The sequence below is a fragment of the Colius striatus genome, chromosome 14 (assembly GCF_028858725.1).
Source record: "Colius striatus isolate bColStr4 chromosome 14, bColStr4.1.hap1, whole genome shotgun sequence".
In the NCBI taxonomy this organism is placed as follows: domain Eukaryota; kingdom Metazoa; phylum Chordata; class Aves; order Coliiformes; family Coliidae; genus Colius; species Colius striatus.
In genome coordinates, this window is record NC_084772.1 from 2,835,585 (window position 1) to 2,847,307 (window position 11,723).

Consider the following 11,723-nt stretch of genomic DNA (forward strand, 5'->3'; position numbering starts at 1 on the left):
CCATCTTTTGAACTTCCACCGAGTTGTGATTAAATCCACGAGCTGTTCAAAGCTCTCAAGGAACTGTCGTTGCTCACTGCCAGTGCACAGAGAATTGGAAAGTTACCCTCCCCAATGAGGGGGGTGGGATGTTACATTGGCCTCAGCAGCAGGATTCCCTGTGAGAAACTATGGATAGAGAGGGCTCACCAAATGGGGTATCAGCCAGAGGGCTTTAGATAGGACAACTGGCTTTCTGCTGGAGCCAAAATCTCTCTCAGGAGACCGTGGCAACCCGGGACAGGCCTGATCTTGATTAATCCCCACTGTTTGACTTGTCACAAGCTTGTCAATCACAAGAGGGTGTAACTGGCAGCCCTGCCCCCCAACAGAACGGGTGAGACACCTGGTTTAAGCTCAGAAATTAAAGTGGTGGCTTGTGGTGTTGTGGGTTGTTTTCTTTCCCAAAGGGACAAATATTTTGCCATACAGACTGAGCAGGAAGCAAACGAGTCACCTCAGGTGATGGTGAAAACACTGTAGGAGGCATTAGGGGTGGAAAGGGTTAAATACCCTCGGGGTGGAAACGGTGTTAACTGGTGAGGAACTAATCAGTGAAAACCTGCAGGGCAGCCTTTGTGTGAGGGAAAAGGAGCTGAAGTAGTGGCTACTCAAGGATTCTGGAAGACAGCTGGGATTTCGTAGCCCAGCAAAGGCTCCGTGGGAGGGAAGGTGCCCCTGGCCTCGCGTGGGAGCAGCCAGGGAGGGGGACACAACCCGCCCCTGATCCCGACCTCCCGGCACTTAGTAAAACCGCGGTTGTGTGTGAAGGTGAGGACACAGAGCCCGCTGTCATCTCTAAAGAGATGCCCTACACAAACACCGCTACAGGAAAGCTTTAATGAAGGAAACGGAAAGTGAGTGTGCGCGGCGGGTCTCGCTGAGAGGGGGAGGCACAAGGAGGCTGCCAGAGAAACAGCCCCGCGGATATGGGAGTCCCGGAGTATTTTTAAGCGCAGATGATGAGCTGGAAGCTTGGTCCCTGAAGCAGGAGGGGTGCAGGGTTAGACCCCTTGGAGAGAGGAGACGCCACGGGGTATGTCAGGAAGGAGCAGAAGGCACAGACGGTGGCTTGTAGGGACTTGCATGGGCAGCATCTGATGCCAACGGGAATATCAGATTAATAGCAGATGGGTTCTTCTTTTTAAAAAGGGTTCTGGAACGTCTGAGTTTCTTTTTTCTCTTACAGGAAACCTACTTAACTGAGGAACAAGACTCCCAGTCACGCAGGGAATGCAGGTAACCTCTGGTTTTCAGTTATTTATTTAGTTGCTAGCTCTGCGATTTAGCCAATATGTCCATAGTATCCTAGAGATCATTATTGGTCTGTGTATCTCCTCTCCCTTATTGCCAGAGAGACGATGATACCCATGATAACTGCTCCCTCTCGCCGGCTCCATCCTCAGCCCGCCCGAGCTGCCGGGGAGCGGGAAGGGCAGGGGCAGCAGCTCCCGTCCCCTTCCCCACGCCCCCGTGTCCCCCCGCTCCGCGAGCGCCGGGAGCCGATGCCTCTGTGCTCCGTCTCGCCGCCGCCGCGTCCCCCCGCACCGAGCCCCGCACACGCTCGCTGCGCTCGGCCCGGCACCGCGCGTCCGTCTGTCCCGCCTGCGAGGCGGCAGCCGCCGGCTGAGGGGAGAGGGCGGCCGGTCCCGGTGCCCCCCGGGCAGCCCGAGCCGAGCCGAGCCGAGCCGAGCCCCGGGGGTGTCCCGCAGCGGGGCCGGAGCGAAGGCGGCCGCGGGCAGCGGGACACGGAGCGGGGCCGGCCCGTGAGCGGGTGCCAACAGCGGAGCCGGAGCCTCTCGGGACGGCGTTTATTGCGGACGGGGGGCTGGTGGGAGCAGCGGCACAGGGCTCGCTGGAGGCAGCCCGAGCCGGGGATCACCAGGGCACGACCTTCCCCTCCCAGTCCAGGAAGGTGCCGGTGTCCTTCTCGGAGACGGAGGAGAGCACCTTCAGCATCCCTCGCACGCTGTCATCCACTGTCAAAGGAGCCTGAAAGGGCAGGAGAAACACAGCCATGAGCCAGCAGTCTGGCTCAGGGCTGCCCTGATCATGGCTCAGGGTTTGGGGCTCTGGGGCGTGAGAGAGGAGAACCCACAACAGAGCAAGAGATCCCCAACTCGCATCTCATCCTGTGCCTCCAGCTCAGGGTATGTGCCACAGAGCTTCCCCAGAGCCTGGCATGTCTGGGACTATTTAAATGCACAGCAAGCTCTGCACTCCCAAGTCAAAAGCTTCTTCTGAACCTTTTCCAAAACCTCTCTTACCGTTTTTGTCCCTGCATCGCCCATGTCGGTCTGGACCCATCCGGGGTGCAGGGTAACGCAGAGGATGCCGTGCTCCCGGTACCCCAGGGACTGGCACCTGGTCAGCATGTTCAGAGCAGCCTGCGGGAGACAGGGCAGGGCTGGCGGTGGGAGGGGAAAGGGGCTGCGAGGGGACACGTCCAGAGCCCGTGGTGGGGCAGGGGAGGGCAGGTGGAGCAGCTTCCAGGGGCACAGGGAGCCATGGCCTCAACCCCACTGCAGACACCCGACCCAGACCAGTGCCTGTCCCAGCACGTCCCTCTGAGGTGGGTCCCCGGGGCTCGGCACGGGAATGTGCCCTGAGAGGGACCCCGGGACTGCCAGGAGCTGGGTGACAGTGCAGAGAGGGGCTGGGACTGAGGGGAGGCTGGGAGGCATTCTGGGTGGTTCTGAGAGGGAAGTGCCTGTGCCCAGAGCAGGGTGGCAGTACCTTGCTGCAGCGGTATGAGACAACATGACCCAAATTCCAAACAAACATTTCCTGGATGGAACCAGCAATGCTGGACATGTTGATGATGGCAGCCTTGCTGCAGCTCAGCCCTGAGCCTGGGCTGGCCTGGGCAGCCTTCTTCAGCAAGGGCAGGAATGCCTGTGAGGAGAAGGGGGAGATAGGGCTGTGCACAGGGGCAAAGACCAGCTCCCTCCCCAGCAAAAAACATTGGCACTGGCACAATGAACAACCTCCCTCCTCTCCCATTGACCTCATTCACCAGGCTCCAGCTCCTGAGCTCCAGCCCTCAGCCGCATGAGCAGCTTCTCAACCCAGGTCCCATCGGGCAGCAGAGGGGCAGCAGGAGCCTCTCCACCAGCCCTTTGTGCCCCTGGCACAGCCCAGCTCGGGTGAGGCTCTCACCTGGCCCATCAGCATTGGGCCAATCGTGTTGGTGGTGTAAACCTGCGTCATATCCTCCTGTGTCTCGGCGTCAATGGAGTTTATCTTGGCCATGCCGGCGTTGTTGATGAGGAGGGTGAGCCCCGAGCCCCCCACGTGCTCCCCGACTCGGGCTGCAGCCGCCTTGACGCTGGCGGGGTCGGTGACTTCTGCAGAGGCGGCCCCGGGGAGCTGAGCGGCCGCGGCCCCGGGGCGGCTGCAGCCCCGCCGCCCGGCCACGGGCACGACGGCCGGCTGCGCCCCTGCGGCCCGCAGCGACCCCCGGCTCGGGGCACCTACCGAGCGCCAGGATGAGCAGGTTGGGGTGCTTGGAGGCCAAGCGCTGCAGCTCCTGCGACGGACGGCGGCGAAGGGCAGCGCGGCGCAGGGCGGGCGGCGGGGGCCGTGCGGAGGCTCAGCCCGTCCCGGCACGGCCCGTGGGGCCGCGGCTCCGGCCCCGCCGCCGCCCGGCACCCTGCCGCGGCCGCCCACGCGTGGGGCTCCGCGCCCGCCCCACGGGCCGCGGGCGCCCGTCCCCTGCGCGCCCCCCGTGCGCGGCCGCTGCCGGAGCCCGCCCGGCCCGGCCGCCCTGTGCCGCGGGGGCCCGGCTGCGGCCGCGGCCCTTTGAGCTCCTGCCCCGACCCGCTGCCCCGTCCCTCTGTGCCCCCGCGCCCCCCGCTGCGGCCCGGCGCGGCCTCACCTGCGCCCGCTGGCCCTTGGGGTCCCGGCACCCCGCGAACACCCACTTGGGCGGCTTTGGCAGCCCCAGGAAATGCTGCACCAGCCCCAGCCCGATCCCCCGGTTGGCCCCGGTCACCAGGACGGAGTGCACGGCCAGCTCTCCCATCTTGCTTCTCCTGCAGCTTGCACTGGCTGCCCAGCTCACTCATCCTGCTTTATATCATATTCCACGGCAACCCCACCCATTCAAAGCACAAACTCCAGGCAGAATCTTGGCAGCTCTTTGAACTCTAGGACACAGGTCCCGGCTGGAAGCCAGTTCTCCTTACCAAAGTACAAAATTAATTTGGCTTTGTCAGGCAAACTCAGCTGACCTTGAGAATCCTAACCCTAAAACCCAGGATCCGCCTGCTCTGCCAGGAGAGGCTGTTGTGGGTGTGGAGGACAGGAGGAGCACATGGGTGGGATGTGGGATGCCCCGGGGCTCAGGTGGGCTTCATGGCTTCACAGGATGGACTTTCTGCATCTAACCAGTGTAACAGACTCATCCCATCCCTGCGGTCCCAGAGCCTGCTCGTGCTTCAGGTGGCCATGAGCAGATGTTCTCTGCCTTGCTCTTGCTTCTTCCAAGCCAATACTCATTCACTGTCTGTCCTGTCAAAGACCCGTGGCGTGGAGCAAAGCCAGTGTGGGGCACTGGCAGAAGGCTGTGTGCCTGTGTGGCCTGCTCATCCCCTCCTGATGGAGGTCATGCCCTCCATCCCTTTGTGTGTCAATTCCTGGGGCATTTTGCCACCTGGGAATTCACCGCGTGCAGCATCCCTTCAGCTGGGTGATCTCTCGCGCTCTCGCACAAGGCAGACTGAGGGGAGCTTGGCCACTGCCGCTGATCTCCTCTGCACACCCAGAGCAGCGGGAGGGAAGCTCAGCCCAGCCTCAGCATCTCCTACGCTTTGCTCCTCCCCGGCTGGAGCTCCTGCCCTCGCCGGGCCGGAGAGGGAGGGCTTAGCCCCTCGTCTGAGCATCCTCCCCATCCCCTGCCCTTCCGCGGCGGGTCTGTGCAGCCGCTCGCCCGTGCTACGTGACAGACCCCTCCATGGTTGTCCCCGGGCTCGGGGCTTGTCCCGGATTCACGGGGCGTCGGGGTCGTGGCAGCAGGAGGGGCTGAGCTGCAGCGGGGCCGCGGCCAGCAGCATCTCCAGAGAACGGGGCTCCATCGGGCTGCGCCTCGGGGAGCTGCGACCCGCCCTGTCCCGGCTCCGTGCCAGCGAGGGGAGGTGCCAGGGGACGGGTATCCCGACCGTGCCGGGCGGCCGCTCGCAGGACCCCCGCCGAGCCCCTGCGCACCGGGGAGGGAAGGAACAGCCTGTGCCGGTGATGTGCAGAGGGACGGAGGCTCCTGCCCGCGCCGCAGCCTCCCGCTCGCCGGCTCGTCCCTCTGCGCCATCGCTCCGCTCGCCCTCAGCCCGCCCGAGCTGCCGGGGAGCGGGAACGGCAGCGGCAGCAGCTCCCGTCCCCTTCCCCACGCCCCCGTGTCCCCCCGCTCCGCGAGCGCCGGGAGCCGATGCCTCTGTGCTCCGTCTCGCCGCCGCCGCGTCCCCCCGCACCGAGCCCCGCACACGCTCGCTGCGCTCGGCCCGGCACCGCACGTCCGTCTGTCCCGCCTGCGAGGCAGCAGCCCCCGGCTGAGGGGAGAGGGCGGCCGGTCCCGGTGCCCCCCGGGCAGCCCGAGCCGAGCCGAGCCGAGCCGAGCCGAGCCCCGGGGGTGTCCCGCAGCGGGGCCGGAGCGAAGGCGGCCCCGCGGCTGCCCGGGCCGTGTCCCAGCGCCACCTCACCCATTGGCCCTGGTCAGCTTGCACTGGCTGCCCAGCTCACACATTCTGCTTTATATCATGTTCCACGGCCATCCCACCCATTCAAGGCATCAGCTCCAGGTAGAATGCCTGCAGCTCTTTGGACTCTAGGATATAAATCCCAACTGGAAGCCAGCCGTTGTAATCACAGGGCAAGAATGACTTGGCATTTTTCTTGCAAACACAGTTGACCTTGAGAAACCTTACCCTAAAACCCAGGAGCCATCTGCTCAGCCAGGAGAGGCTGTTGTGGGTGTGGAGGACAGGAGCAGCACGTGGGAGGGATGTGGGATACCCCGGGGCTCAGGTGGGCTTCATGGCTTCACAGGATGGACTTTCTGCATCTAACCAGTGTAACACTGGGAACAGGCTCATCCCATCTCTCATCCTTGTAGCCCCAGAGCCAGCTCCTGCCTCAGATGGCCATGAGCAGATGTTCTCTGCCTTGCTCTTGCTTCTTCCAAGCCCATGCCCCTTCACTGTGTGTCCTGTCAAAGACCTGTGGCTTGGGGCAAACCCAGGGTGCTGCCTTACTGCAGCTCAGCCCTGAGCCCAGGCTGCCCTGGGCAGCCTTCTTCAGCAAGGGCAGGAATGTCTGTGAGGAGAAAGGAGGATACAGGGGTGTTCACAGGAGTGTCACAGGCATGAGCACTAACTCCTTCCCCAGCAGGAAACATTGGCACCAGCACAATTAATGACATCTCATCTCTCCTAGTGTCAGGCTCACCAGGCACAAGCTCCTGAGCTCCAGCCCACAAGACTGTGAGCTTCTGGTCAATCCAGAGCCCATCAGGCACCAGAAGGGCAGCAGGACTCTCTCCATCAGCCCTTTGTGCCCAACACATTAATATTTCACCTTAATGCAGCACAGGAGAGCTGAGTGGTTTTCCCCAAATCAGCACAGAGCATGTTCTGATCTGGATGTCAGACCTTTGAGGAATATTGTCCTCAGCAGTACTCTGATTATGTTAAAACTTAATTGAAGTCTTGGAGATAATCAGAGGGTGTGTAGCTGCAGCACTGAGGTACAAGGTTTGGAGGTGGCATTGCTGCTTCATAGTTGGATTTAACAGCCTTGAAGGTCTTTTCCCTTTGTTCCTTTTCCAAAAGGTGTGTTTAGCAAACAGTAGTGTCTTAAGGACTGTGCCACAGATCACAGGGCAAGACTCCTGCCACTTGTTTTTCACCAGGCTCTTAGCACAGCAGTTTGCAGTGTCTGCTCTGGGGCTGTGCAAATCCCATCCCTGGGGACCTGTCTGAGAGAGAGCTGAATGTTTCCATGCCCTCACAGCATCTCAGTGCCAGATGCTGAACCCCTTTGGTAGATCCACTCTGCCCACTGGGCCTGGCACACCCTCCCTCTCCAGCTCTAAGGGGCTTTGCCATTGCCCTGTACCCCCAGGATGAGAGCTGGCACAGCTCCTGCTGCCCTTTGCTCTGGCAGAGAGCTGTGGCAGTGGGTAGCCAAATCCTGTCACAATCCTGCAGTAAATTCTGCTATCTGGTTTGCTTGGTGTAAGTCCTGAGATAAGGCCCAGAACATGTGCCCAAGCTGCACACAAACCCAACTGTGCTTTCTGCCTCAGCAAGGCACCTCTGACCAGCTCCTCAGAATGGATCCACATGGTTCTTTTGCTCTGAAACGTTCTTGCATGATCCAAACCTGAGCACTGAGGTCCTCCTGTACACTTCTCCCTGTTTCACATACAGATACTTTCCATTTCAGCACACCAGGAAGACTCAGAGCCAGTTTTCCAGGAGGCACTCACACCTCCTCCACTTCCCCTAGCTGAAAGCTCAGGTGTGCTCAGCATACCTGGATATTTGCACAAAGGGCTGTGACCCTGCTGCTGACAAAAGGACTGAGCAACATCCTTTGCCTTGCTAGCCAGGGGCATGGGAGTGTTCAAAATAACTACCTTTAATACAGTTAATCTATGCTGGAAGTGAGAATAGATGCTGTTGCTATTATTACCAAGCTTGTTTGCCTGCACCATGTATTCAGGGCTATTTTGGGTGGGTCTTCTCATCTCTTCTTAGTCCCCTGCTGAAGAACCAATAGGGAGTGATGAGTGAATTGCTAATCAAAGGGTGGGGTGAGACCCACCTGGTCCTGAAGCTGTTTGAAGCCAGTCAGGTCATGTTCCCCCTCTCTGGTTTGTTTGGCTGGAGGGGATTAGGGATGTCTCTCTGTGAAGGGAAGGTGCAGGGACTGTGGGTGAGTGCCTGACCTGGAGTGCAGCTTCTGAGAGAGGTGAGTGAGGCTTCTTGTGGCCCTTTTTCACAGCTTTGTTGTTTCTCAGCAGAGTGATCTGCACAGGTTACATCAGTGTTACCTCAGCAGTGGCCTGAAGCCAGGCACCCAAACCTCTGGCAGCAGAGGAAGGAGATGCAAAGCACTCAGCACCTTGCCATAGCAAATGGTGTCTTTACCATGAGAGGAAACCAAAGCTGAGGCAGATTTCTAGAGGACATCTGCAAGCTGACCTTAGGATCACCAAGTAGGACCATTTTGCTTTCCCACTATTGTGTTTGCTGACAGGGAGAATGGACTCTTGTGTGTGTAACATCTCAGAAGCCCTAAGGGGCTAAATAACCACCTTGTGGAGGGCTTGGTTTGCCATCCATGTGTTAAAGTGAGAAGGAGACAGGGCTGAAAGGAACACTTTATTACCTGATAAGTGACAACAGTGCTGGTGGGGGGGAAAAAAACCCCAACCCAACAACTTGTTTCAAGTTCTTCTGCTTTGTTAACACCAAAATATATGACCCTCCTCCTAAAACTGTGTTACCCTGCCAGGTGCTCTGTGATGAGAGCTCAAACTCTCAACTGGTGGGACCTGGGCACTTGACTGACACCCTGAGAAATGCACCAGGAGATATTCTTAAGCATGCAGTGGGATTTGCTCCTCTGGAGGGAACATCTCAGCTCCATGGCTTGTTTCTGAGGGTGCAGCAGGATGGGACATTAGTTGCAAGGGTCAGGTGGACCAGAGCAGAAGCAGCTGCATGGGGATGGCTCTCACAGGGGGCAGTGAGGAGTTTTTAGGGACAGCAAAGCTGTGTCCACAGGACATGAGTGCCACTGAGGTTATGTGAGAGCTGAGGACAGCAGGGGTTGCCCAGAGAGGCTGTGGCTGCCTCATCCCTGGAAGTGTTCAAGGGCAGGTTGGATGGGGCTTGGAGCAACCTGGTCTGGTGGAAAGTGGCTCTACCCAGGGCAGGGGGAGTACAACTGCATGACTTTAATATCTCTTCCAACCCAAACTATTCTGGGATTCTGTGATTTGTACACTCAGGAGCTCCAAAACTCAGTAAGATCAGAATCAGGCTTTAACACACAGCAGGAAGGTGGCAAAGTCAGCTGAAGGGAAACTAATGCACTTGAGTAGGTTTTTCTTTCTCTTTATTACCCTTTGGGAGCCTCCCTATACTTAACCTACCAAAAATTGATCATCTCCTATTTCAGAGCTGGGGAACTGAAGCCTAAAGGGGGTCAAGCAATGTTGGTATTGGGAAGCATACAGTCAACAATGCTCAACACTTGTCTTTTGTCATGGTTTGCATTTATATTCAGAAGAGGCTCCTGCTGGCTTCAGCTGTGGCTGCACATTAACTGTTTCCACACAGCAGACCACAGGGGATCCCTGTTTCCAGAGCTCTTTGAAGGGAGCACCTAGGAAGAGTTAATTAATGTAACTGGCCTGCAGTGTGCATGATCTATGTGGAAAGCCTAGTCAAGGCCTCTTTCCTCAGCATGATCCTGACCCTTTGTCCTCTCTCTGCCTTTTGTACTTAGCTGCAAGGGATGGAGGAGCATTTCCAATGAGTCACCCAACCAATGACCCAGCAAAAGGAGAGTGGGCCCTTCAATTCAAATGTATGCTATGAGGGGGGCATCTGCTTCTTAGTGGTTATTGGTGCCATCAAAGACTGACTGCTGCTCCACTCTGTATTGCTCCACTCTATATTCTCAAAGCATTTTTGGTATCCCAAGGGAAACAGAGGAGCAGAGGCCCAGCTGTGTGGGTGAGCTGTGGTGGAGCAGGATACAGTTAGTGCAGCTTGCCTGGTGATATCACCAGGTTGATATCATTGTTTCCCCTTTGATTCCTCAGTATCAGCAGTGTTTTGTCAATCACTTGTCAAACAAGGAAGAAAGCAAGGAAATAACGATGCTTGCATGAAGGAGAGTTGCTGAGTCATTGCTTTACTGCTGAGCTCCTGGTTGTGTGCCCACCATAATGGGATTTTAATGTCATTTGTGCATCTGGTTTTCCATATAACAGCTGACAATCAGCACCCAGGTGGAGGCTGGCAGCAGAGCTGGCATGTGCAGGTGCCCTCCAGACACAGGATGGTCTCTTTTCTGTTTTCCCTTTCCTCTCACACCCCCACTTTCCCATCCCTAGCTGCCACAAAACCTTTTCCTTGCTCTACCCCTTTCCACATCTTTGATTCAGTAGTTGAACCAGGTACTTGACACCCAGTGACCAGAAGACAAATCCCCCCAAACACCTCCATCCCCAAACTGCAGCTTAGTTACCTGATTTATCAGGTCTGACTATTGTGGAGAGAACTAAATCGGGTACATTTCTGGGCAGGCAAGAAAAACACTGGGGATTTGGTACCTCTCTGGTGAATTGGGTCATAGAATGGTAGGGGCTGGATGGGGTCTGCAGAGCTCATGCAGCCCAATCTCCTGCTAAAGTAGGTTCCCCTCACTCAGGGGGGCGAGGAACATGTCCAGGTGGGTTTGGAAACCTCCTGAGGAGCCAACTCCACAAGAGGTTGATGGTTGGATTTAGGGGTTCTCCCCTAAATTAGGCAAAGAAATCACTTTGCTGTGCCATAGGTGCATCATAGAACTCTGTAAGCTTTATGTCCTCCACTCCAGCCCCTTCCCTCTGGCTCTCCTCTGGGAGCTGCCACCCCTTCCCCCGAGCATCGCCCCGGTGCCGCTGTGCCCCTTCCCCCGAGCATCACCCCGGGTGCCGCCGCCCCTTCCCCCGAGCATGACCCCGAGTGCCGCCGCCCCTTCCCCCGAGCATCGCCCCGGGAGCCGCCGCCCCTTCCCCCGAGCATCACCCCGGTGCCGCTGTGCCCCTTCCCCCGAGCATCACCCCGGTGCCGCTGTGCCCCTTCCCCCGAGCATCACCCCAGGTGCCGCCGCCCCTTCCCCCGAGCATCGCCCCGGGTGCCGCCGCCCCTTCCCCCGAGCATCACCCCAGGTGCTGTCGCCCCTTCCCCCGAGCATCGCCCCGGTGCCGCTGTGCCCCTTCCCCCGAGCATCACCCCGGGTGCCGCCGCCCCTTCCCCCGAGCATCGCCCCGGTGCCGCTGTGCCCCTTCCCACGAGCATCACCCCGGTGCCGCTGTGCCCCTTCCCCCGAGCATCGCCCCGGTGTCGCTGTGCCCCTGCCCCCGAGCATCGCCCCGGTGCCGCTGTGCCCCTTCCCCCGAGCATCGCCCTGGGAGCCGCTGTGCCCCTTCCCCCGAGCATCACCCCGGGAGCCGCCGCCCCTTCCCCCGAGCATCACCCCGGGTGCCGCCGCCCCTTCTCCCGAGCATCGCCCCGGTGCCGCTGTGCCCCTTCCCCCGAGCATCACCCCAGGTGCTGTCGCCCCTTCCCCCGAGCATCACCCCGGTGCCGCTGTGCCCCTTCCCCCGAGCATCACCCCGGTGCCGCTGTGCCCCTTCCCCCGAGCATCACCCCGGGTGCCGCCGCCCCTTCCCCCGAGCATCACCCCGGGAGCCGCCGCCCCTTCCCCCGAGCATCGCCCCGGGAGCCGCCGCCCCTTCCCCCGAGCATCGCCCCGGGTGCCGCCGCCCCTTCCCCCGAGCATCACCCCGGGTGCCGCTGTGCCCCTTCCCCCGAGCATCACCCCGGGTGCCGCCGCCCCTTCCCCCGAGCATCGCCCCGGGTGCCGCTGTGCCCCTTCCCCCGAGCATCACCCCGGTGCCGCTGTGCCCC

At 59.6% G+C, this 11,723-nt stretch overlaps 1 protein-coding gene across 1 annotated transcript; it reads right to left on the reverse strand.

Annotated features, from left to right (window-relative positions):
* Positions 1–1,863: 1,863 nt before the first annotated feature.
* LOC133626723 (C-signal-like) lies at positions 1,864–4,068 on the reverse strand. The gene is made up of 6 exons (XM_062007572.1): positions 3,917–4,068; positions 3,517–3,568; positions 3,199–3,386; positions 2,776–2,934; positions 2,307–2,426; positions 1,864–2,031 (listed from the first exon to the last, which is right to left on the reverse strand). The coding sequence occupies exons 1-6, from the start codon at positions 4,061–4,063 to the stop codon at positions 1,918–1,920; spliced, it is 780 nt and encodes a 259-aa protein (XP_061863556.1). The 5' UTR covers positions 4,064–4,068; the 3' UTR covers positions 1,864–1,917.
* Positions 4,069–11,723: the final 7,655 nt, after the last annotated feature.

Excerpts from the sequence above, each read along its gene's own strand:
- LOC133626723 (XM_062007572.1), bottom strand. The coding sequence starts at position 4,063 with ATGGGAGAGCTGGCCGTGCACTCCGTCCTGGTGACCGGGGCCAACCGG. Across the intron at positions 3,387-3,516 it reads CCTGCTCATCCTGGCGCTCG|AAGTCACCGACCCCGCCAGC; the intron begins GTAGGTGCCCCG and ends CCGCCTCTGCAG. Across the intron at positions 2,427-2,775 it reads TCTCATACCGCTGCAGCAAG|GCTGCTCTGAACATGCTGAC; the intron begins GTACTGCCACCC and ends TGTCTCCCGCAG.